The sequence below is a fragment of the Lepisma saccharinum genome, chromosome 1, assembly GCF_977018435.1.
Source record: "Lepisma saccharinum chromosome 1, izLepSacc3.1, whole genome shotgun sequence".
In the NCBI taxonomy this organism is placed as follows: Eukaryota; Metazoa; Arthropoda; class Insecta; order Zygentoma; family Lepismatidae; genus Lepisma; species Lepisma saccharinum.
In genome coordinates this window covers 102,548,855-102,573,347 of record NC_139229.1, presented here as the reverse complement: position 1 = coordinate 102,573,347, position 24,493 = coordinate 102,548,855, and the positions used below count along the sequence as shown (strand labels likewise).

Sequence of the window (24,493 nt, the reverse complement as noted above, 5' to 3'; positions counted from 1 at the left end):
GACCCGAATGTCAATGAGAAAATCTTGATGGCCGTAGAGCGTACCAAGAGCGCCAGGAGAAAGGCGAATGAAAAGGCGACGCGAGCCGGCTGAAAAGGTATCGCGAAATCTGCAATTTGCCATTGGGCACTTAAGAGACATTGCGAAGAGAAGCTCCAATTTGATTTGTTTTGTATTATTATTTTCGTATCACTTATTTCTATATTATTAATATCATTGCTATTTTTCAACATTATGTATTTTGGTATTATGTATTATTTGAGCCATGTTTACTTGTGTATTATTATTGTGAATTATCAAGGAATTTGTGTGAAATTTTATATACAGGGTGCTCACATAAAAAATATTTTTCATGTATAGATTTATATACAGGGTGTTTCAAAAAAGTATTCATATACAGGGTGTTTTAAAAAAATGTGTAACCTTCAAAAATCTCCCCAGCCGAGAGCGATTTTTAAGCCTACAATTTTTTTTGAAGTTAGGGGGGGCGAGATATGACAATCAGTTTTTGTCACCTATGTTTTCGTTATTTTATATTTTTCTGTAACCTTCGTATCCTCGTGAAGCTTCGGTAGAAAAACACCACGTTTCTGAACCTTTTGTGTTTCTCTGCTTTTGTTGACTTTTCCCCCTTTCGGTCGTAGGAGCTCGGAACCAACAATGTGCTGTGATAAATCTTTCACTGTTTTTGAGCGACTTTTGTGCATTTGGCGACGGAAAGTCAACTTGGGAGGCCAATTACTGAAGGAACATGTTACGTACCGGATGAGGGTAGAACTATTCTTTTCACCCCATTCTAACGCAACACGTGTGCTTGAAGAAGCTGGACCAGGCAAAAAATGGACGCTTGACCACCAACGTCGTAACTTCAGATTCCCGTGCCTAAAAGTCAGTCCGTTGTATTAGAAGTTTCAAGCTGTCTTTATATAGTGGCAGAACGAACAAACAAGTACAGTCTACCGCCAGTTTTTGAACCGACAACACCTCTGCGACAGTCGGAGTAAAGATTCGGGACTTTGTCTTTTTCTACCGTGCCGTGTATTTTATCCTGCGTGAGTGAGTGACAGTGACTAGTTGTACGAATACGCAGTGTTAATTGGTGACCTGTGCACTGGATTCGCGTTATTCGTTTTGTGACGAGGAACATTAATACCACTATGGCGGGCTAATCACGAGAGAAGGAGGGCCTTGGGTCTTCCTAGCCTGCATGAAGCCGACAACGCAGCAGATCATCGCTCAGCGTCGCGACGTCACACCACTAAAACGCCGCCACAAGCGCTACAAAAGCCACAAACGCCACGTCGCCACAAATGACGCCCCCAGCCCGATTAGAAGTCATGAAATGATACCGCCGAAAGCCGCCAGTCGAAACAGCATTCCGAGAGTACTTCGACGCCGACACCGACGCCCGACGAGAATTCTACGGAGAGAGAAAGAGAGAGAGAGAGAGAGAGAGAGAAACTGGAAGATGAAGCGACACCAGCCCACACTTAGATCTACCGTCTAGAAGAGAGATTGAGATAATGAAGCGACACCTACTGCGTCTTGAGACGATGCCGACGTCCCACGTGAGATTAGCAGCGAGAATCCACGAGTACCCCCGGTAAAGAAACTTCGCCCGTTTTCGCCGTCCCCCCAGAAAGAGAGAGAGAGAGACGATGCGAAGCAATTAATCGCTCCATTACGAGGCCGACAAGATGATCGCCGTGATGTAGAAGCGTAGAATGAAGGTGTGTCTAAGAAGATTGCGAAGTGCCGCTACGAAGAAGTAGCGTGGGGAAGTGTTAGTGTCGCAAAGAGGACCGCGGGTTAACGTCACGCTGCCGTTTAGAGGACTACGGTAAACGTTGCTGAAACGTCTAGAACGCCGACATGGTATAGTATACTACTGTTAATTTTCTATATGTGTGAGTGATCATCTACCCAAGCCTCCAAAGATCGGCCGTCGGACGAAAAGATACCTGTATTTAAAGTTAAAAGTCGCAAAGGTATTGATTAAATTATTTCTTGCTAACATCATCTAAATTTCACAATTGTTAATTCGGAAGAGATATTCACAGCATACTGTTGTTTTTCCACGCTCTGCGCCGAACTGTTGAGTAGTAATGTTTATTTATGTGACCTTATATGCTTTACTCGGTAAATATTTGATTAAAAACAGCATAAATCGTGTATCTCTTGCAGAGATCACCTCTCAAGTTTGCTAAGTGAGGAAGTAAATTAACTTCGTGCTATTTTTAATATATTCATACATCAGTGTCTTCATTTTTCAGTCTGTAAACATGTGTGCCTTGCAGTTGATATCTAAGCCTAATGTTATTGAAGTTCCAAGGCGCATTAGTGATAATTCTACAACAATTATTTAAATGTCTAAATAAATTGCAAGAATAAAAGGTTTACGTGTCATGCCCGTTGGCAGAATGTAATGAGCACGCGCAGATGAAAGTTTAGTATCTTTAATTCTAAGCACATTAACGTCTTCGGGTGCAGTTTAATATTCATAAGAAAAACATAATATTGCATGGTGTCTAAAAAAGGGCCAATGTATTTATCTTAATGTAACTTTTCCCCTGCGGTATGAGAGAGCGTGTGAATGCTGAGTGAGAGCGAGGGGTTGTGTAATCTGTCTATTTTTGTGTGTTACATAATATACATTTTTGTTATCTATGTTTGACTATGATTTGCGTTTATACAAATAGTATACTAATCCTCATAACTGGTGGTATTTATATTTTAGTTCAACGTTAAGTCAGCAAAGCATTTCTGCTGGCAATTATTATTATCTACGTCATTATTATTATTATTATTGATTATTATTATTATTATTATTATTCAACGTCAATTTATGCACGAGTCGGCTATTCGTCGGGGGTAAAAACCGATCCGGTCACACGTACCCTGGAATCAAACCGTTTAGCTGGGCCCAGCATCTAGGAAGGGGACTTCGGTCTCCGGACTAAGTGTCAAACATAGGTCCTGTACCTAAGGTCCGGTGAGAAATCTATTATATTCTCAGAGGATAATTTGTTTTTAGTAGTATGACAAAGACGAGAGAATTGTTAATTTAGTAATTTTCGTGAAATTATCAATTAGATAGTGCAGTAAATGTATAAAGTTATTTTGTATTTTATGTACATTTATGCAACGATCTTGCCATACAGTAATGGACCCTGAAGCTCCCTAGTTTTCACTGTGTAATTTGCCTGATATAAAATCCCAAATGTGTCACATTCTGCATCCATTTTTGGTTCAGTTTTACTATGATGCAAAGCAGTCAAATGAAGAAAATGAAATCTCTTGTGCTTTAGACCCACATTTGTAAAATACATGGGTTGTAATGTGTATGAGAATTCTTGCAATGTTAGGTTCATTTATAAAATAGTTCTGAAAAAATTGCAATACCTATTTCTAACTGAGTATTGGTGCACTGCCCATTCATGTACTACAGTGTTGGGCTTTATGGTATCATAAGCCATGAAAATGCATCCAGTAAATGTGTGGTTAATACTTATCTTTTTCTTACAGAAAATCTAACATTGGATATGTGTGGACTTGATCCAGTTCCTCATGCTTTGAAGAACTGCAAGTGGAAAGATCTTGATGATTTGTTGTTGTTAAGGATGTTTCTGGTGTGTATTTTTCACATTTCATTTTTGAAAAAAAAACTTTTTTATGGTAGTGCTAATCTGATATAAGTCAGTGATTTTCTGGAGACCACAAATTCATAACCAAATTATGGGCTGGTGATTTTGTAAACAATGGTAAAACCAAAAACAAAGATATCAGACACTGTCTTGAAAAGTCATTTAAATCAATTCTGAATTCTAGGCAAACAAAGAACAAACTATTAATCCCTCCCCCCTCTAACCCCAAAAGGGAACATGCATTGCTGTTGTTTAGCCCTTTAAACGTGCATCGAAATGTTCCCTAGACAGTGTGGAATCTGTCATTTTCAGGATTACTATGCATCTGGAATTCCTATATGCAAAAATAATTTCTCCAGATGCTGTATACACATAAATGTAAGCAAAAAAGCAGCATTTTCTACGAGACTATAAATCCGCCAGAAAATGAAAAATTGTGTATGGTTTATGAACTTTTTCTGTTGTTTTTATATTGTGGAGATCTGTTATGATGAAATAATGTACCGCTGTCATCTTAGCATGAAGGCTAGATGCACGTAATTGTTGCACCCAATACATTTGATGTCGATTGTAATTTTACATTTTACTCTTCGAATTTTCATGTGTTGTTGTGTGTGTAGAATGAAATTTCCTAAACGAAAGTTGTGAAAGTGAATATTAATAATAATTAACAGGTTATATATTTAATTGAGAAACACAAGGTTCAAAAGCAAAAATCATGATGATAAACATGTCTGAAAAATTTTCATTTTTGGACTGGAAAACCCGGAAATGTCAGGGAATTTCATAATCAAAAAACGTAGCAACCGTGTTTTTGGTTGAGGAACTATGGTTATCCTTCTAGTCTGATTTGATATATCATATCTTCCCCTTCTCATTTAATATTTTGAAGTTGAATTCAAGATTGCAGGTTTCAAGTTGGCAACCGTCATCATCATATGCCCTATAACATTTTCCCCCACCCCTTTAACAAATATACAATATTAGTTTTGCGGAACAGAATGTCATTCAACTTTTATTTGGGTGTCTTCACACTTTTGGACCACCCTGTATAATTCAATGGTGGAGTAGGAATGGGAGAAACTCCAAAAGTTATAAAGGAAAATGTATTATTATTATTATACATTATGCCCTATCCGATCACAATATATAGTAACACATGCTTTCCTTGTATTATGCAGACATTTTCCCCTCATCCTTTTGTCCTCCTTTTATTTTTCTTGTGACAACAATTTCAAAATTATAATCCCTGTCAATAAGAAAGCCCTAGAGGTTACAAAACATGAAACAGAAGATAACAATGCATATATATAAAACAGAGAACCATATTTATTAAAAAAGGTAAAGTGCTCCCCTGTGCATAGCACCACGCCATGAAGGCATATAGGGGGTGTGGGGGTAACGCCCCACACTTTCTTGATCCGGTCGTGAGTGGGGGTGATGTGATCAGCATCACGCCCCTGACCACCTTTACCCCCAGGGTTTCTCCCAGGTACCCATGTTATTCGACGCTGGGTGGGCGCCGGGGCCGCTTCCATCGTTAGAAAGGTTCCCGGATTTGAACCGGCCGGGGATCGAACCTGGGACCTTTAGCATGGTAGTCAGATGCTTTACCGACTGAGCCACTGCGGCCACCATATTTACTAGCCATGTGAAAAAGTATAATACCATATAAAAAAAATAGTGTCAGTTATTAATTACAAATATAACAATAAAGCACTTAAATTGTGAAAATTGCAAGTGACGTAAACTAATGCTGTGCAAATTTTAAGTTTTTTTTAGTTTTTTTTTTTTTTTTAGTTCTGATATCTTTTCTGTTGTTGATGATCATCTTTTTTAAGATCATAGCTTTACAGCTCTGATTTATCTATCTATCATGTTCAGAAGTAATTTCTGAGGCTAAGATAACACTAAACTTGCAATTTAATATAATAACTGCACGTTCAGCAACAAATTCCTCATGTATTTAAATGGGAGAACAATTGCCCATCAAAAGCATGGGGGCACAACAGGGGTGCTACCATCTATGATACTTTGTGTTGACCAGACCCATTGCGTGGTTTCAATAGTACAAATCTCTATCTCACTAAAATTAACAATTGTAAAATATTTTGATTTGATAAATAGTGCCTAAAGGTATAAAATATAAAAATAGGAAAGATGTTTGTGTGTGTGTGTGTGTATACGTGGCCTGTCTAAAAAGTACCCGACCTTTTTTTTTTGCCTGCAGACAATATCTATGTTAGGGTGGCGACACTCTGTACAGAGGTGAAGTGAACCTTCATGCACATGCACACATGTTGCTCAGCGTATCGGACCTGTTAGTCAATGAGAGGGATCTGACAAGTGAGGAAGTGTTTCTGTGTAATGTTGCATATCCTTGTTCACTAGGATGACTGAACACGTGGAGCAGAGATACTGCATCAACTTTTGCCAGAAGCTTGGGGATACACCAACAGAAACAGTTTGCAAGATACAACAGGCATATGGCGATGATGCCATGGGAGTTACCCAAATAAAGGACTGGTACAACTGCTTCAAAATTGGCCGCACATCGGCAGAGAGTGATCAGCGTTCTGGGAGGCCATCAACAAGCCAGAATGCAGAAAACGTTGAGAAAGTGAGGTCCTTGATAATGGAAGATCGTCGTTTGACAGTAAGGATAATTGCTGATGACATACAGGTATTGGACAAAATAATGGAAACACGAGTCAGAAGTGGGACATATTTTCAATGTGCCTGGTAATACTAAGCATGGCGGAAATCAACCTTCTCTTGTTTGTTGCAGGTAGTATGGACTGTGCGCTGACAGTAGACTGAGGCAGTGTGGTATTGCATGTTGTTCAGGTGTAGTGAGTGACCAGTATAGCTTACCTGATGGAGTTTGAAAGAGGTCGAATTGTTGGTGCCCGTTTCACTGGAGCATCTGTGAGCAAAACAGCGAAGTTATGTGGTGTAACACGAGACACTGTCTCGAAAGTCAGGACCGCATACACAGTGGACGGTGAAACAGGGTCTCCTAAGCACAATAGTGGTTGAAAGACGAAGCTGCAGGAAAGGGACCGCCGGGCCTTGAAGCGTATTGTGACGTTGCAGAAGAAAACAATGGCCTCCAAAGTGACTACAGAACTTAATCAGCACCTAAACACCCCGTGTCATGCAAAACAATGAGGTGGGAACTGCATCAAATGGGTATCCATGGGCGTGTTGCTTTGCCAAGTCCCTAATAACTGAGACGAGTGCTCGAAGGTGACGTGCATGATGCAATGACCACAAAACTTGGATGTTGGAGGACTGGAAACATGTCATTTGGTCTGACTAGTCAACCTTTACCCTCTTCCCCACTACTGGATGCATGTTTGTATGGCGAACACCCTCGGCAGCATATGATGCGGACTGTCACCGCCCGACTGTCAAACATGGTGGCGGCTCTGTTATGGTCTGGGGCATTATATCATGGTATTCGGCAGCCCCCTTGTCACATTACACAGTCGGGTCTCATAAGCAGTGTATAGAGAACTCTTGGATAACCAGATCCACCTAATGGTGCAAACCTTATTTCCAAACCGGAATGCCATCTTCCAGGATGATAATGCCCCCATTCATACTGCTGGCACTGTTCAACAGTGGTTTCCAGAGCATGCTGATGAGGTTCAACATCTTCCCTGGCCCACCCAGTTCCCAGACCTGAATATCATTGAGCCTCTGTGGGCTGTTTTGGAATCAAGGGTTTGGCATCGATTTCCACCTCCTTCGTCTCTACCTGAGCTGGAGGCTGTGCTGCATGAAGAATGGCTTCAAATTCCACTCACCACCATTCGGACTTGTATCGGTCTATTCCGTCCCGAATCCAAGTTGTATTGCATGCTAAAGGTGGCCCAACACCGTATTAATACATGATGTTCCGACTTCCACAGGTGTTTCCATTATTTTGTCCAATACCTGTAGGTATTAGTAAAGATTCAGTGCATTCAATTTTACGGGAGGAATTAGGAATGCACAAGGTAACAGCAAAAGTTGTGCCTAAGCTGCTTTCGCAGGATCAGCGAGAACTTCAACATGACGTTGCACAAGACATGCTGGAGACTCTCAACAGATTTGCAGATTTTCTCAACACTGTGATAACTGGAGATGATGAAGATGGACATGGTTCCATGTGATTTCTGGTTGTTTCCAGAGCTAAACTCTCCACTGAAAGGCTCCCATTTTGACAGCCAAGAGGACATTATGTGCAATGTGATGACATTCCAGGAGTGCTTCCAGCAATAACAGGCTTGTTGGTTAAGCGTGTGAAATCCCAAGGGGGCTACTTTAAAGGTTATTAGGACGTGTACCATTGCAGGCAAGTGACTTTCTTCTCCCGGCATAAAGTCAGATACTTTTTAGACAAGCTACATATATAAAAAGGAAAAAAGAAACACCAGACAGTAGAAAAACTCAAATTTTTGTGGCTGCGAGCCACATCGTCAGTTGAAGAAAAGGCGGAAACTAAAGTTAGAGAGTATATCCACGTATGAAATTGAAGGAACTAGGAAATATCTCTTTAGAATGTAATCCGCAGGCTTCCCCGATTCTATAGTGGCTAATGCCATTGCTTTGTAAGGAAGGAATCTGGGATTTGATTCCCAGTGGTTCAGATTTCACTTTAAACTGTTGATCCAGTCCCAGTTAGCTGTGTGAGCATAAAGTGAACTTAAAATAAATCTTGCCAAACTTTTATTTATATTTCACAACTTTCATGTCGGATACAGAAGGGGATATGCCTATTAGAATGGAAATATTTTGTGTAATACGTGTGGAGTTTCCGAATCAAATTTGAGATTTCATTCACCGTACTAATATTGAAATAATCATTTGTACGCCAATTTTGAACTTGTAAATTCAACCTGATTATACCAAAATTTTGATTTTTATAAACCACAAATATTTGTGTCTAGGTGAAAATCAGCAAACAACAATTCTGAAAAGCTCTGTGAACAGGCCTGTATACAAATCTATATACAGTATCAGGCATGCATTCAGACATACCCCTCTGGACTTGACACAGCTACACAATAATGCTATCCCACTTCGTAGCCCTCCTATGACCACTACCAACATTGCATATCGCCTAACCACCCCTCACTCCAACTACAATTGTAACACTGGCATAAGAAGCTTCCGAGATCTTCATCTGGTTATCCTACAACACCTGCTACCAGTTTTCTTTCTAACATGATGAATCTAGTCAGCTGCAAAATATCAAGTGTTGATCAGAATAGACTATTGGTATGGATTGCCAAAGATCCAGATTTGATTACTGATAGAGGTTCAATTTTGACATAACTTTTTATTGATTGATCGATTTATTGAATTAGGTTATTTTACATTGTTTTTCTATTACTTTTGGCTAATCACAGCAATGAAGGAGAGTGATGATATGATGAAATTGATGAAGGTTCACTCACAAAGAACACCCATGCTTATGCGCAGAGGGCTGCATAGTCTGACTTATGCCTATCTGCTGCCCGCTTGCCCGCAAGAACAGGTTTACCTGCTCACCTGCCCACGGCAACGAGTCGACTTGTGTCTTTACCTGGGTTCTTCGTCTTCAAGGTGCTCTGCGCTTACAAGGTAACTGGGCATTCAGCAAGACCTGGGCACCTGCAAAACCTGCTGGAAGGAAACAGCCCTTCGGCAGCATGTCGCTCCAGGCGTTTCATCACCACGTGGACAGCTGCAGCCAGTGTTGCCTACTTACGTAGCTCCTAAATCCTACAAAGTCCTAGAAGGAACTCTCTGCTCCAAGGAGAATTTATATACTTAGCGATTTCAGTTCAGCGTAAGCAGTTTTTATCTTATTGCCAGGAAATGCACGTAATATTACAGCTTCATTTATCTAAATGAATGATCGAGCAAACAAAAATCTCCTCACTGAAAACTAATTGTTTTTCATTGCATGGTGCCTTAACCAGGCACGCAGTGACGCAACCAGAGGGGGCAGGGGGCATTGCTCACAACATTGGACGGAAATTAAGTCTAGCGGAGGGGCCAGGGTGGGTGTCAAACATTAAAGTACAAGAAAAAACAGGCTAGCAGAATTTAAAAGTAGCAGGGCTAAAGGATACTCAAGATGGAATTAATTTTCATATTTTTCTTGCATTTTCCTTCCAGACGGCCAAGGGCACCTGCAGATGGGGAATGGAGGGGTAATTGCAACTCCTTGATTTCAAATTTTATGGAAGTAGAAATATATTATAATATACTATACAGTCTCATCAAGTTCAATGCCGTAACAAGGGGGTAGTGGGAGTGGGCCCTGAGTGCCGAACGATCTAAGTGAGAAAAGTTTTAAAACAGAGAATGCCATGGCGGCCTGTGATATTATTTGCTATTTATGTTGGTTTGTTACGAGTTTGATGAATTGATTATGTAATGTATTTAAATAATATATATGCTTTAATGAAATTTTGAATATGTACACAATTTAGTGTTAGCATATGTATTTCTTATTTTACGTCGCTCCATGTGAAAATAAAATATTGTAGATGGAAATTTACATGCCATATGTATGTACATTCGGAATGCATTTATCATGATGCACTTTCTTTCTTTCAAAAACGGTTTGTGTGCTTGTTTTCCATTATTAGCTAATGTGAAATTTATGTGTTGAAAAAAATATTTATAATCCTCTGTTTCAACACAAATGCGTGAAAACCAACTTCTACCACCCTTTTTGCATGATTTATGAGGATAATAATGCCTTTCATGCTACTTTATTACTATTATTGTTGGCATGTTTATCCAGGTAGTTGCTCCCCCAAACGAGGGTAACGGCAATTCCCCTGGCCTCTAACTGGCTATGGCCCTAGTGTTCTCAGTAGAACAGTGTGTTGTTCAACTTGCGACCTCAGCATTGAACGTGACATGTTTCAGTCCTGCCCTATATCCCTATATATACAGGGTGATTGGTAATTCGACCTATTACTGGAAAGGGGTAATACTAGAGCACATTTGCAACAAATTTGACTCTATGCACCGGGGGTCAGAAATCAATGGGTTTCGAGTTATTGCAGTTTGTAGATTTTCGTGTCATATTCCGACTTGAGACCAAAAAACTACTAATTGTGAAAAAAAAATACTACACACTGGACACTTAATTGACACGTTGCTAACAGCTGACAAAAGAGTGACTACTGGGGAAAAAATTCATGCCCAAAATTCCCATACCCACAGGAAGAAACAGTCATTGGTGCACACGTCATGAAGAAATTTGGAAATTATCGTTTAAATCGAAGAGGATTACTCAAAAAATTGGTAACACACTTAGCGTAAAAATTACGGAAAAAACTTCCTCGTTTCATAAGCTCTCCAAAAAGATACAAATGTTGTCAACTGGCACACGGGTTGGGGGAAAAATCTGAATAAAAAGCGGAGAAGGCACGTTGTAGACCTCTTTGTAAAGTGCAAAGAAGTTTTCGGTTGTGAGAAATAATGGAACGAAAATGAGTGTAATAATAGTGTTATTTACCATTCTCATGATTCCAGGTTGTCAGAATTAACTGTTACAAAAACTACAAATCCTGATCAAATTGCCTCCCCCCGGTTACATATGCAAGCACGCAGCCTGCGGCATACTTCAAACAGTCACTCGCGTTGACACTCTGTCTCTTATGTATTGGGTGGCTGTCACAATTCTCTCTCTCAACTCTTCTTGGGAATCCACTGGTGTAATATGTCACGAAAATCTACAAACTGCAATAACTCGAAACCCATTGATTTCCGACCCCCGGTGCATAGAGTCAAATTTGTTGCAAATGTGCTCTAATATTACCCCTTTCCAGGAATAGGTCGAATTACCAATCATCCTGTATATATATATTGGTTGTTTACGACATATACTTATGGATCCTGTGCCATGGAAAACCTATTTCAATGTGTTTGTGGTGGTGGTGGGGGGGGGGGGTGAGTAGCAACATTCGTTGGCGATGTGGCTTACGAAGCTTTGAGTTCCCTTTTTTAAGTAGTGAAAATCTATTTCAGTTAGCAACAATGCAGACAGGTGTGCACCCTGTGCAGTTTCTACTTGAAGCCAGTGGCGGCTGGCCAAGTGCAACAAGTGCAGATGTTTTCACCTAATTTTCAAATTAATATTGACATTTTTCATTTGCTTGTTAAATTTAACTATTTCCCAGCAGAACGCACACGATAATACTCAAATAACACGCCGCTCGGCGCTACGCACGTATTGAGTTCGTCCCAACCCAAGAGCAAACACCGCTAGGTTGCGGAAAACTTAGCCGGTTGTCATGGCAACGGTGACGTCACCTAGCGTTGGCCTTGAACGGGTGTCGCCTTCTAGATGAAGCAGTTCTCTCGTCGGAGAAAACATCGCATCCAGTGCTTGTGGCAAAATCTTCGCGTTCTCGCGAGATCTTGTTCCGCGTGTGTGTTTCGCCTTTCCTATCGTGTGTTGTGTTCATGTGTTGAGCTGTGGTTTCTACAATGAACCCAGTAAATGACTTAGTGTGTAATTTGTTGCAGACACCATTTTCCAGATGGACGGATGAAGACAAAAAAGACGTTTTAAATTGGGGGGGGGGGGGCACTGGCACTTACTATTTGTTTTCATTGCCTATAAATATACTTCTTCACCTGTTATTTTAGGCACGAGCCGCTACTGCTTGAAGCAACTAAGTCATGCAGAGGGAGGGGCATGCAGTTGATCGAATGAATGAATGAACGCACTGAGACCTACTAGGTATATTATGACTGCGGGTACCCGGCAGGTTTTCAATACCTGCCAAGAACGATCTGGGCAGATGGTCAGGGAAGGTGCTCAAGCGAGGGTGTTGTGCAGGTTGCAAGGCATTTCAGGGCGATATCTCGCAAACGGGTCTGCTCCAGGTCTTGTGCAGGCCTCTGCTCATGCGTGGATTTGAACCTGGGACCCCTTGTGTCATAGCACCACTCCGCGACATAACTTTTTAGTATGTTATAATTTTATAACCTCTGTGTGCCATGAGCTGTTTCATGTAGCTTGTTCAATTGAATTATTGGGTCATATTAATAAAAATCATCACCTACACATTTTTCAAAGTATTCTATTTCACATGAAAAAAGAAGGCTGAGTGCCTGCTTCAGTACCATGTTTGCACATTTTTATATGAATTTAAGTAGAGAGATATTGTGTGAGTGAGTCACTAAGTTATAAAATGGTCATACAGTGGAAACTCAATTTTACGTTTTTCATAGAACTAAGTTGGAAAAAATTTAAATACAGGAAAATGTAAAATCTGAGAAAATTTTATAATACCAGGTGTGCCGGTTAATAATTCTTAATTTCGTTGCTGGATGGCGCTGGAAGCAAGGGTTGGTGCACAGTCTCAACTGTTACCTCAGTGAGTTGCCAGGACAGTACCTGTCAAAACGCCGTGGATGTGCACCCGTGTGCGAGTGATTGTGATATTGGGTTTGTGTGGGAAACATGTTGACCTTCAAACCAAATAAAGAGCATGTGCGGCACATTCTGCTTTTCTTGTTCAATCAAAAGAAAAACGTGAGTGAAAGCAATCGTATCCTTGTGGAAATGTACGGTGACAATGTCCTAACGCAAGACACGTGTGTGCATTGGTTTCGACAATTCAAAAGTGGTGATTTCGACTTGAAAGACAAAGATCGCCCGGGCCAGCTGAAAAAAATTCCAAGACGCCGAATTGCAAGCACTGTTGGACGAAGACGAAACGCAACAACAACTGGCGAGAAGTTAAATGTTGGTCGCCAAACCATATCTGATCATCTTCATGCCATGGGAAAGATCCAGTAGGCAGGAAAATGGGTCCCACATCATCTGAAAGACAGACAAATAGAAAAGCGAAAAACGGTGTGTGAAGTGTTGCTTTCTCGGCATGAAAGAAAGTCTTTCTTGCATCGGACTGGGGATGAAAAATGGATCTACTTCGAGAACCCAAAATGCAAAATGTCATGGGTTGACCAGGACAACCTTCAACATCGACCGCAAAACCGAATTGCTTCGGAAGGAAGACAATGCTGTGCATTTGGTTGGATCAGAAGGGTGTGGTGTACCATGAGCTTCTGAAACCAGGTGAAACAGTGAATGCCATTCGCTACCGTCAACAACTCATCAATTTGAACCATGCATTGATCGAAAAGTGCCCAGATTGGGCGACAAGACACGGAAAAGTGATTTTGCAGCATGACAACGCCTCATCACACACAGTGAAAGGCGTCAGAGACACCATTTCTGCACTTGGCTGGGAATTCTTTCCCCACCCACCATACTCACCAGACTTAGCCCCTTCGGACTACCACTTGTTTTCATCGATGTCTCACTTACTTTCCCAGCAACACTTCAACAATTACGAAGATGTCGAACAATGGCTTGCTGACTGGATCATCTCAAAATGTGAACGATATTTCTGGAAGGGCATCCACAATTTGATGGACAGATGGGCACAATGTATAGCTAGCGATGGCACATACTTTGAATAAAGCATTTGTTACCTTTCTCCCCAGATACACTTGTTTTCTTTCTGATCAATTAAGAATTATTAACCTGCACACCTGGTATGCTATGTTGGGACCATCAAGATTGAATGTGTAATGTGGGAAAATGTAAAATCAGGGTTCCACTGTATATCTGTCAAAAATTGATAGGTTTGAAACTATGTGAGGGAAAGCTTAGGGTGTAATTTTTAAACCAATAATCTTCTAGATTTCTATTACTAATGAGAGCAAGTAGTTTTGGATGTTTCAGTCCTCATTTATTTAGTTTATTGATGAATTAAATTTTGCCAAAATCTATGCAAAATTGCATCTGATATATTCTTGAACATAAAGTATTGTGATTTTTTAGACATTTTCTCATGGTTTTATGCTTATATTAAAAGGAAAAGGTAGTATAAGTGAATATGTTTAAATGCAAAGACAATTGTGCTGCAAATTTAGGGAAAAGAGGAATCTTTAAATGGGGGGATTCCTACATTGATAATGGTGATAACAGTATTCGTACATGACATGTGAAGTAGAGATGACCAAATCCATTTTTTCTACGGAGTATATGATCGTAAAATAAGGAAGACAATACTTTCTTAATAATTTCTACTCAAAAAAATGGAAAAATTGTTAAACCTTGCTCTCCAAAATTCGGATTGCCTCTGAAATCCGGGTAGTAAAATTTCCGAATCAAGATTATAAATTTTCTGGAATCCTGATATTTTTTGTCATCACTGGTGTGAAAATAAGATATGTTAGGATAGAAGGATCTGCTCGAGTAAGTATATCTTTCACCTCAAGAACCACTTGTTAACATAAAAGAGAGGAGTTGGAACAGAGAAGTTACAATGCATAGTGGATGGCCACCTCTCAAAAGCTGAACAGCAAGTTCATTCAATGTTGTTGACACCCAACTCTCCTGCTCAAATTATTGAGTGTTCTGGATAGATCCATAGTTTAGAAATGTTATGCTGTTTAACAATGTTGATGCTAAATCTCAATATCTGTATAGCATGGACATTCTTTGCTATTGAAATCTGCTCCAACTGTAGATTTCTTAGTATACATCATAATAGAGTCAACAGTTCATTGTGACTATATGTAGTGAAAGTTTACATGTTTATTAACCATAAAAATGCTTTGATTATGAAGGTAAATTGAAGGTAATTTTGTTTATTTCAGAGAACTACAGTGGATAAATTGCACTCCAAACCGGTGTACTTGTTTTTGTTCCGTTTAATGTCTGTGCATGAAGATGAAAACATGGTAAATACATGCTTTGAAATGCTTTGCGAAGAACTCTATGGTGAAATTTCTCATTGGACACCAACCGTCGAGGACTTTATTTTTGTTCTAGTCAATTATGGTAAGTTTTTAGATTTCATTTTTATTACAGCATACAATCAGTAGTGTAATATTAATATTTTTATGCCATCAAGTTGGTTTTATACAAGACTACTACTGCTTGTGTTATGTATGAGGGTAAATCAAAAAGTAAAGGCAATTTTCACATAACATCTTTATGTTCACACAAGAAGAAGAACTACACATATAACTTTTCCACATATGCCCCCTGCATGGCAATGCACTTTTGGTATTGTGCAATCAGCTTCTGTATCCCGTTCGCGAAGAAGGTTTTTGGTTGTTCACGAAGCCACGTCTGCAACACCTGCTTGACCTCATCATCTGACCTGAACCGACGACCAAGCAGCACTTTAAAGTGGTCCACTTACTGATACACCTTTCGTTGAGTCATGGTGCTTGCTTCATACTGTGCTAACAGCCAACAGTGGATGTCTTCCAGTTTGACTCCCTCCAACCACAGGAAGTGCACTACGGCATGCTGTTCCTCGATGGTGCATTCGTGGAGTGGTGCGTCCATACGTGTGACCTTTTTGCTTCGCGACACTCGACTGAATGGGGCAGTGATGGATACTCCTACTTCCACGTCACTCCAAGTATACACGTGGTGACGCCACACACACCCAGTCTTCGTTTATTCCTGCGAAAACACAAAATTGCCTTTACTTTTTGATTTACCCTTGTATAAACTGCAGATACATTACATATAAAGTACACACAGGATGATAGATACTCTGAAGATGAATAGTACATATACACTTCTGGTTTGTAACACCTCCACTGATTTCCAATGTAATTGTTACAATCCATAAGTATCTGTGACTAAAGTGGGATGCATAAGTATTACCAAGCAAATTGTCCATCATCTTGTTTATTCTATTTGTGTTATGCAATCAGAGCTTCAAGAATTGAAACAAATTGCCAAACAAGCTGCTGACAACCTCTGCAGCAGCATATGTAAAAATTCAAGCCTTAAAAATACGCAGAATGCAAGAGAAAACTTTTATGAAAATGGTCATTGAGAATTTACTGAGCAATACTTGTACTGCACAAGATATAACATTGAAAAAGATCTCCATCCATCCACAAGTTCAAGATGCTTGTTTGTGAAGGTGGAATCATGAGAAAATGTAATCCGAAGAGAGTAAGGGAGCTTTCAGACTGAAATGACATGTGACATATGTCACTTGGAAACAAACCTACAGAAATAAATGCAATGTTTCACACTGGAGTAACTTGACACTTGGAAACAAACCTACAGAAATAAATGTAATCTTTCATTCTGGAGTGATATGACGTATCGCTTGCATCTCATTCTGAGTGGGCCATTTTCTGACCAGCCTCGGTCTGGTGGTCGTGCATGCACAATGAATTCTTTCTCTAGACTGGAAGGGCCTGTGTTGCTTGTCACTTTTGTGTAAAACCCTGTTATTGCTTTCCCATGCGACAGTTGGTGCTATCATCTAATGACCAATACAAGCTGATAGTTTTTCAGAGTATGGGTATCTAGAGAGATCTGCAAAATGCCACACAATACTTTCTTAAAATCTAAATATCCTGGAAAGTACACAAAATGCACATGAAAAGAATATTCCCTTTATCATATCTGATCCCTGAAAAACTACTCATTCTACAAGTGAGAACTTTGACTGAAATGCCAATTTTAATTGCCCTATTTTTTTGCCTGGCAGAATTAAAAACTGATAAAACGTAATCAATTACTAAGTACAAGAGGTAGAAATATAAATGGTTGATTGCAAGATCTACTTTGTACTAACTTAATGTAATAGAAATTATCTCAAATAGTGGAGCCATCTTTCTAGTGGGGTCATAAAATAGGAAGTCAGTAAATATTTCTATTTAAAATGTGATATCTCCAAGATAAATAAATGTACAGTTATGTAATTTTAAGGACTGGAAGACTTATAAAGTACCATACATATTTCATAAAATATAAAAAAACCATTTACTTACGTTATGCAAGTATGTTCCGTTCGTAAAAGCAACTTTTCGGGGGTCTGCTGCTCCTTTCTCCAGGCTTCTTGCTACATGCCGCGTCAATTTACGTTGAACAAGGAATAAGGTAAAGGTCTCAATTGGTAAAGGAATTGTTAAAAGCTTGCCTATACGTAGGAGAAGAATAGCCTTGAAGAACTTCCTGCATTCCACAAGAAAGAAAATCAGGTACCAACACAGGTGACCAAGGAGAGTGCATTTTTACAGTTTTAAGTTTCAACCTTTATACATTTTTGGAGGCTTTTATGAAGAATGAGATAGGTATGGAATGTTTTATTGAGGCATGGGCAAGTTTTTAACAATTCCTTTACCAATTGAGACCTTTTACCTTATTCCTTGTTCAACGTAAATTGACGCAGCATGTAGCAATAATACGTGCCAAAGAAAGAAGCCTGAAGAAGGGAGCAGTAGACCCCCAAAACGTTACTCTTACAAACGGAACATACTCGCATAATGTAAGTAAACTGTTTTTTTATATTTTATGAAATATGTATTGTTTACTAAAGTGAGTAATTCCCACCTGTGCAAATATAAATATAAAATGCCAACTTTATGCAATATTATAAATTACCTTTACATTTATTTGTCCAAGTCAAACCACCATTGGCTGAGTGGTTAACACACTGTGTTAAAATGGCATGGGTGCCAGGATCAAGTCCCAGCCTGAGCATGGGTGTTCTGTGTGTTCTTCATTAATTTCATCGTATCATTTACCATCCTCATCTTTGTGATTAGCTAAAAGTGGAAGAAAAACAAAGTAAAATAAACCAAATCAATAAATCAAAACACTGATATTTATTAGATGCACTGCAATCCCAGTTTTATATTCCTCTGTTTCAATTTTCCTTCTGTATACATTTTAGGGAGCTTTCAGACCGAAGCAAATGCAATAGGCGGCAATAGGGGTTCACGTCAAAGTGACAAGCTACATGATCCCCTTCAGTCTATAAGTAAGCATTCACCATGCATATGCAAGCAACAGAACAAGGCCACGTGATGCACACCATTGAGACAACGTCCCAGTCCGAGTGACATGCAAGCGACAAGGAGTCTCTCCAGTGGCATAGTGGTAATGTTGTCACCTAGGCATATAGTGGTTCAGATTCCACTTTAAACTGCAGGTACAGTCCCAATTAGTCTTTCTGTGCATAAAGTTGACTTAGAAAAAAACTTAAAATGCAAGCAACAAGTGACACATGCAGTTTCATGTGTCACTTCGGTTCGAAAGGTTTCATTGATTACGAAGTCACATGCTTATTGCTTGTCACCCGTCACTTTGGTCTGAAAATTCCCTTACATTCTGGTCCCAACAAACAAAATGGCCTAAAATTTTCCCACTGTATCTAGAAGCTACTATAGTCATAATGGAAAAAATGTGTGTACTGAAACACCTATCAAGCACAAGTTTATCCTCATTCAAGAATTAATAACTTTGGCTGTGTTCAAATATAGCAGTAATAGATTTGACAAATGAACTTAATGAAATACAGATTGGATTATGATATTGTGTCAAAAACAGGGAAGATGTCAAATCATTGAAATCTTGAGTTTAATGGACTGGTCATGGGTAACTTTATTTTTTTATAAGAATTACATGTCACAATAAGTAGTTCAATTACTTCTGTACACATGTGAAGAAAGAAAGGTCTTTATATTTTTAAATATACATTTTCTTCTTTCTTCTGCTAGGAGTATCCATGGACAAAATTTCCCAAGGACAGTTCATTTTGAAACCTCCAGAAAGAATGAACATGCAATCTTCAACATCCAGAGCTACATTTCCAACTTGTAACCTAAGCAAGGTATGCTCATGTGTGTAAATGAGAAGGGCAGGTAAATCAAAATAGTGGGAAACAGAAAATATTTGCCACACAAAATCAAAAGTTCAATATTTTGCAGCCTGACAGCATGTATACTTTAGGATTAATGATTCAGCATGGTAGTGTTTCTTTTATTTTACGCAACACTTGTTGAATTTAGCTCCAAGCACTTGCAGGCATCGTCCTCCTCCGTGGCAGTGCATTCTAAGGTGATGTGCTTTGGACTCCGACTGTGGGACGACACGGGTTCGAGTCTGCCTGGGTTCAGTCTCTGGGTTTTGGCCCGAGTATAGGACCGGTGGCAACCCACTATCATGAGGAAATTGGGGAGCTACAAATGAGTAGCATAACTCGGTCACGAATATCTCCTATAACAGCTGGGGGTTCTACGTGCTGACCCCACATCACCCAATTACCTGTTGAAGATCTCCACACCTCTAGGTAGGATTGTGGGAGGGAGACTGGCAGTTGGGAGATAGGCCAAGCCCCTACGAGGGCTGTCAAGCCATGGGTTATTATATTACTTGCAGGCATGACATAATGTAAGAAAAATAACTTTTGTCACTCTGGGATACAATACACGTAAAATAAACTCCATGGTGCAACAGCTCTTTTCATTGGGTGACATGTGGTCAGCACATCAAGGCAGGGGACAAGTCCCATCATTGTGCTTTCTGCCTTTGGAGACTGGAGTCCGCTACTACTTCTTTTCAGGTAGCTTCTCAATTGCCCTCACGATGCTGGATTCATACAGAAATTTTTGGTGCTTCCACTTGAATTGAACTGGAACCCTCACACCAAAGGCAACATTGCTAACCATTTGCCTATGTGTGAGCCCACAATACTTGAGCCAACACAACTTTCTCAACCTAGAATGCATTGTGCAGTTTTAATACACAATAACCACATCACCATCTGCATGTTTCGAAGACTAGTTTACACAAAATTTACAAATTTTCTTTCCAACCAACATAAAAGAATGTCTCAGAGTCATGTTTCAAAGTAAAATAATAATAAAAACTATAATATTTATCAGTTTTATACAAATTTGACAAAGTGTAGTGCCATAGGTATACTCAGTTGAATTAAGGATGGCTGTGGGTATCATTTTTTTTTGTTGACATTGAAGTGGTGTAGAATTTTTTCGGCGAGGTATGTTTTTTTTTTATTTATAGAATTTTAAACAATTTAGTAAAACAGAAAATAAAAGTGATTCAAAATACAAAGGACAACTTGGGTATTGTGGGGCAAAAACTATATAGCCTTGCTGTCACTAATTTTGCCTCATCTTTGTAGTTGCTTTTTTTGTAACATACACTCTTCTGGTATAGTCACTACAAAAAAAGATTGTAGGAGGGACACGTAAAAAAAAAAGGTGGCCAATTGGTTATTACAGAGAATAAAATCAAGTGAGAACATTTTTATTTTGATACTATACACATGCATACCCTGGCTTTTTCTACATAGTCACCATGACGCTCCAAGCATTTTTGGTACCATGGAAGAAGTTTACGTAGACCCTCTGCATAGAAATCTGCTGCCTGGGATCTCAGCCAGCCGAGAACTGATGTCTTGAGAACTTCACTATCATCGAAAGGTAGTGAAGCAATCCACTTTTTGAGGTGAAAGAGCAGAAAGTAATCACTTGGGGCAAGATCTGGACTGTATGGTGGGTGATTAAAATGTTTCCATCCGAATTTTTGAATTGACGCAACGGTACGGTCAGCTGTATGTGGGCGGGCGTTGTCATGAATAAGCAGAATTCTACACCATAACATTCCTCTTAGCCAGTTTTGGAAGGCACGTCACAGATTAGTCAGTGTTTGGCAATACACATCTGCTGTGATGGTTCGTCCCGGTTCCAGGAATTCCACAAGGACCTTTTTGGTCCCAAAACACTGTTGCCATGATTTTGCGATGTGATGGTGTTTGCTTGAATTTCTTAGATTTGGGTGAACCGGAGTGACACCATTGCATGGATTGCTGCTTCGACTCACCAGTGACGTACAATATCCAGGTTTTGTCTCCAGTCACTATGTGAGAAAACAAGTCATCTCCAACCTTCTCCCAGCAGGCCAAAAAATCACGTGCTGATTTCATTCTTTCATCTTTGTGAGTGTTTGTTAACATTTTTGGCACCAACCTCGCACACAGTTTGTGATAACCCAGATTATCTGTTACAATTTGATGCAATGTTTTATCAGACAATTCAGGAAACTCCTTGCCTAGATCAGTAATGGCGAAACGTTGATTGGATAGTACTTACTCATCAACACGTTGCACAAGATCGTCTGTCTGAACACTAGGCCTGCCGCTCCGCTCGTCATCATGAACATTTGAATGCCCTTCCTAAAAAGCACGGCACCATTGTCTAACCTTTCCTTCAATCATTACTGTTGGTCCGTAAACAGCACACAATTCCCGATGAATGTCAGCTGCACTCAGTCCTTTTGCGTTGAGAAATCTAATCAACGACCTCACCTCGCATGTGGTGGAATTTTCTATTACAACAGCCATTTCAACCTCCTGCTACTCGCACGTACGCACCTCCACACTGAGAAATATACCTGTGTTGCAGGCACACAATACTAAAGCATGCTTCGTCAGTGTTGCCAGTTCCAAGTAAAAATTATTGGCCCTTTATTTTGACATGTACCTCGTAATTCACAAAATAAAAATTACACTATCTTTACCTTTTTTTAAAAAAAAAAAATTTCAAATGACCAGATTTTACATTTTCCTGCATTATATGAGGGCAATTCGGAAAGAAACCTCCGTTTGCGGATGTGCGAGAAATAGCCGGGGATAGCGACGTCAGTCCGTTGGCACTGTGCACAGTAGGCAGTGAGCAGTGGAAGGAGAAGCTTGTGTTTGTAGTTGATTCGTCTTCTATAACAATTGAAAATGAATGCTCCAATAGAAAATCTCTCCAAATGTTAAGTGCGTGCAGTAATATGATTTCTCTGTGCAAAAAAACTTTCAGCAGCTGCGATTCATCGCGAACTGTGTAATTTTTACGGACCATACGTGATATGTGAAGGTGTCGTACGCAAATGGTGTTGCATGTTTAAAGATGGAAGAACTGACGTGCACGATGCGGCAAGAAGTGGGTGCCCATCTGTAGTCAGCAATGAACTCGTGGAGGAAATTGACAATACAGTCTATGAGGTACGTTGGTTCATGATATCTGAACTTTTTGTTTGCTTTCCCCAAATTTCTCGGACTGTTTTGTATGAGGTGGTGACAGAAAAGTTTGGATACCACACGTTCTGTGCTCATTGGGTTCCAAAACTCCTTTCTGAGGAGCACAAAAAACACCGAATAGGTTCTGCTTTGGACTTTCTCTCGCGTTATGCTGAGGAAGGAGAACAATTTCTTAACAGAATTGTGACCGGTGATGGGACCATCGCTGGACGCACTCAAGATCTTTTGGAGCAGTTCCGTTGGGATGTTTTTGATCATCCACCCTATAACCCAGATTTGGCACCAAGCGACTACCACCTCTTTAGGCACATGAAACAGTGGTTTGCATTGCACTGCTTCGACAATGACAATGTGCTTCACGATGCTGTTAGAGGGTGGCTTCATTCCCAGGTGGGAGATTTTTTTTGCAGAAGGAATTTCAAACCTTGTAAAACGTTATGACAAGTGCCTCAATTTGAATGGCGATTATGTCGAAAAGTAATGTAATGTTGTACTTTTCTAATGTGTATAATAAAAGTTCTGTATCTACGAGTGTCTGTCATTGATAACCAAACGGCATTTTTTTTTTCTGAATTGCCCTCGTACATTCAATCTTGATGGTCTCAATGGAGCAAAATGCTATAAAACTTTCCCAGAGTTTACATTTCTCAGTTTTTCACCTGGGTCCCTTGAAAAGCATAAAATAAAGGTTAAATTATATATAAATTTGCATAGTATTAAAAATATATATTAGGGAAGGGCTGATTTGAAATTTTGACCGATATTGATAAGATACCGATACAACATTTGCCAATACCAATAACCAATATTCTACCGATCCGATATAAAATTCCAAATGGTTCATTGACCACCTTAATAAATGTTAAAATTAAATGGAATGGAAATTATATGTTTATATCCGTAACAATTATTACAAAATGGCACAATATTGCACTTAATTTTACAGATCCAATATATCTATAAATATCAATTTATCAGTAATTTTACCGATACACTGATATCCCTATATCTAGGCCTCCCTGATGGTGCAGTGATAGCGTCGTCGCCTTGCAATCAAGGGGTCCCGGGTTCGATACCTGGTGGAGGCACAAGTGGTTCGGATCCGACTTTAAACTGTAGGTCCAGTCCTGATTAGCCTTACTGTGCATAAAGTGGACTTAAAACAACAAATAAAAAAAAAATCATATCCCTATATCGGTCGATACCGATAGTGTACTAATTAATCTGTCCCGTCCCTAATATATACATTCTCGTATTATATCGCATGATTACATCACTGAAATTCTGCATTCTTTAAATTACCAGTTTCCTTTTTCAGCATGTGCTTTCGTCTTTGTTGCAGGTTCTTTCCTATGTGGCATTAAATATACAGTACAAACAACCATACACAACTCAGCAATTATGTGCATTGATATACATTGTTTTTATCATTTCTCGAGACCAAAATATTTGTGGTGTAGCTGATGTCGGTGAACGTAATTTTCTAACTATAGCGATCAACTCCTTGAAGGAAGAAGATTGGGTTGAACAAAATCTGGTAAGAGCAAATGGAAAAGTAAAACAACGTACGTATTGAAATGTTCAGACATTATGCAGCCAATCAAAGTGAGATGATTTTTATCCCAAAATTCTATTATAATAGAGAGCCGAATTCTAAAACAATAATACATGAACCTCCAACAAATTTCTCATGCACCACAGTCTACCTAACCTATCCTCTGAGCATTTATTTCGGAACTTTACATCACCTGGAATGGAAAAAATTATGAACAGACATATTGAAATGTACAGCTTGGATATTAAGCAGCCAATGAAAGTGAGATCATGCCATATCTTGTGATCATGAGAGATCTTTATGTTCAAATGTACAAGGACTATCGTCTAAACACATACCTTTTAAATATTTCCAATTTTTCGAACCCACTTGGGTTTTTCATCAGGGAAGGAAACTGG

General features: G+C 39.5%; 1 protein-coding gene across 5 annotated transcripts in view; it reads left to right on the top strand.

Moving 5' to 3' along the window:
- The window catches only part of LOC145998800 (uncharacterized), a 321,949-nt gene that overhangs the window by 278,314 nt on the left and 19,142 nt on the right, over nucleotides 1-24,493 (top strand). For 4 of the 5 annotated variants that reach the window (XM_083135409.1, XM_083135419.1, XM_083135439.1 and 1 more), the window contains 4 exons: nucleotides 3,526-3,629; nucleotides 15,321-15,504; nucleotides 19,206-19,318; nucleotides 23,883-24,077. In XM_083135409.1, coding sequence (XP_082991535.1) covers nucleotides 3,526-3,629; nucleotides 15,321-15,504; nucleotides 19,206-19,318; nucleotides 23,883-24,077 — 596 coding nt within the window. The remainder of the gene's footprint in view (nucleotides 1-3,525; nucleotides 3,630-15,320; nucleotides 15,505-19,205; nucleotides 19,319-23,882; nucleotides 24,078-24,493) is intronic. The other variant, XM_083135448.1, reaches the window with a different exon arrangement.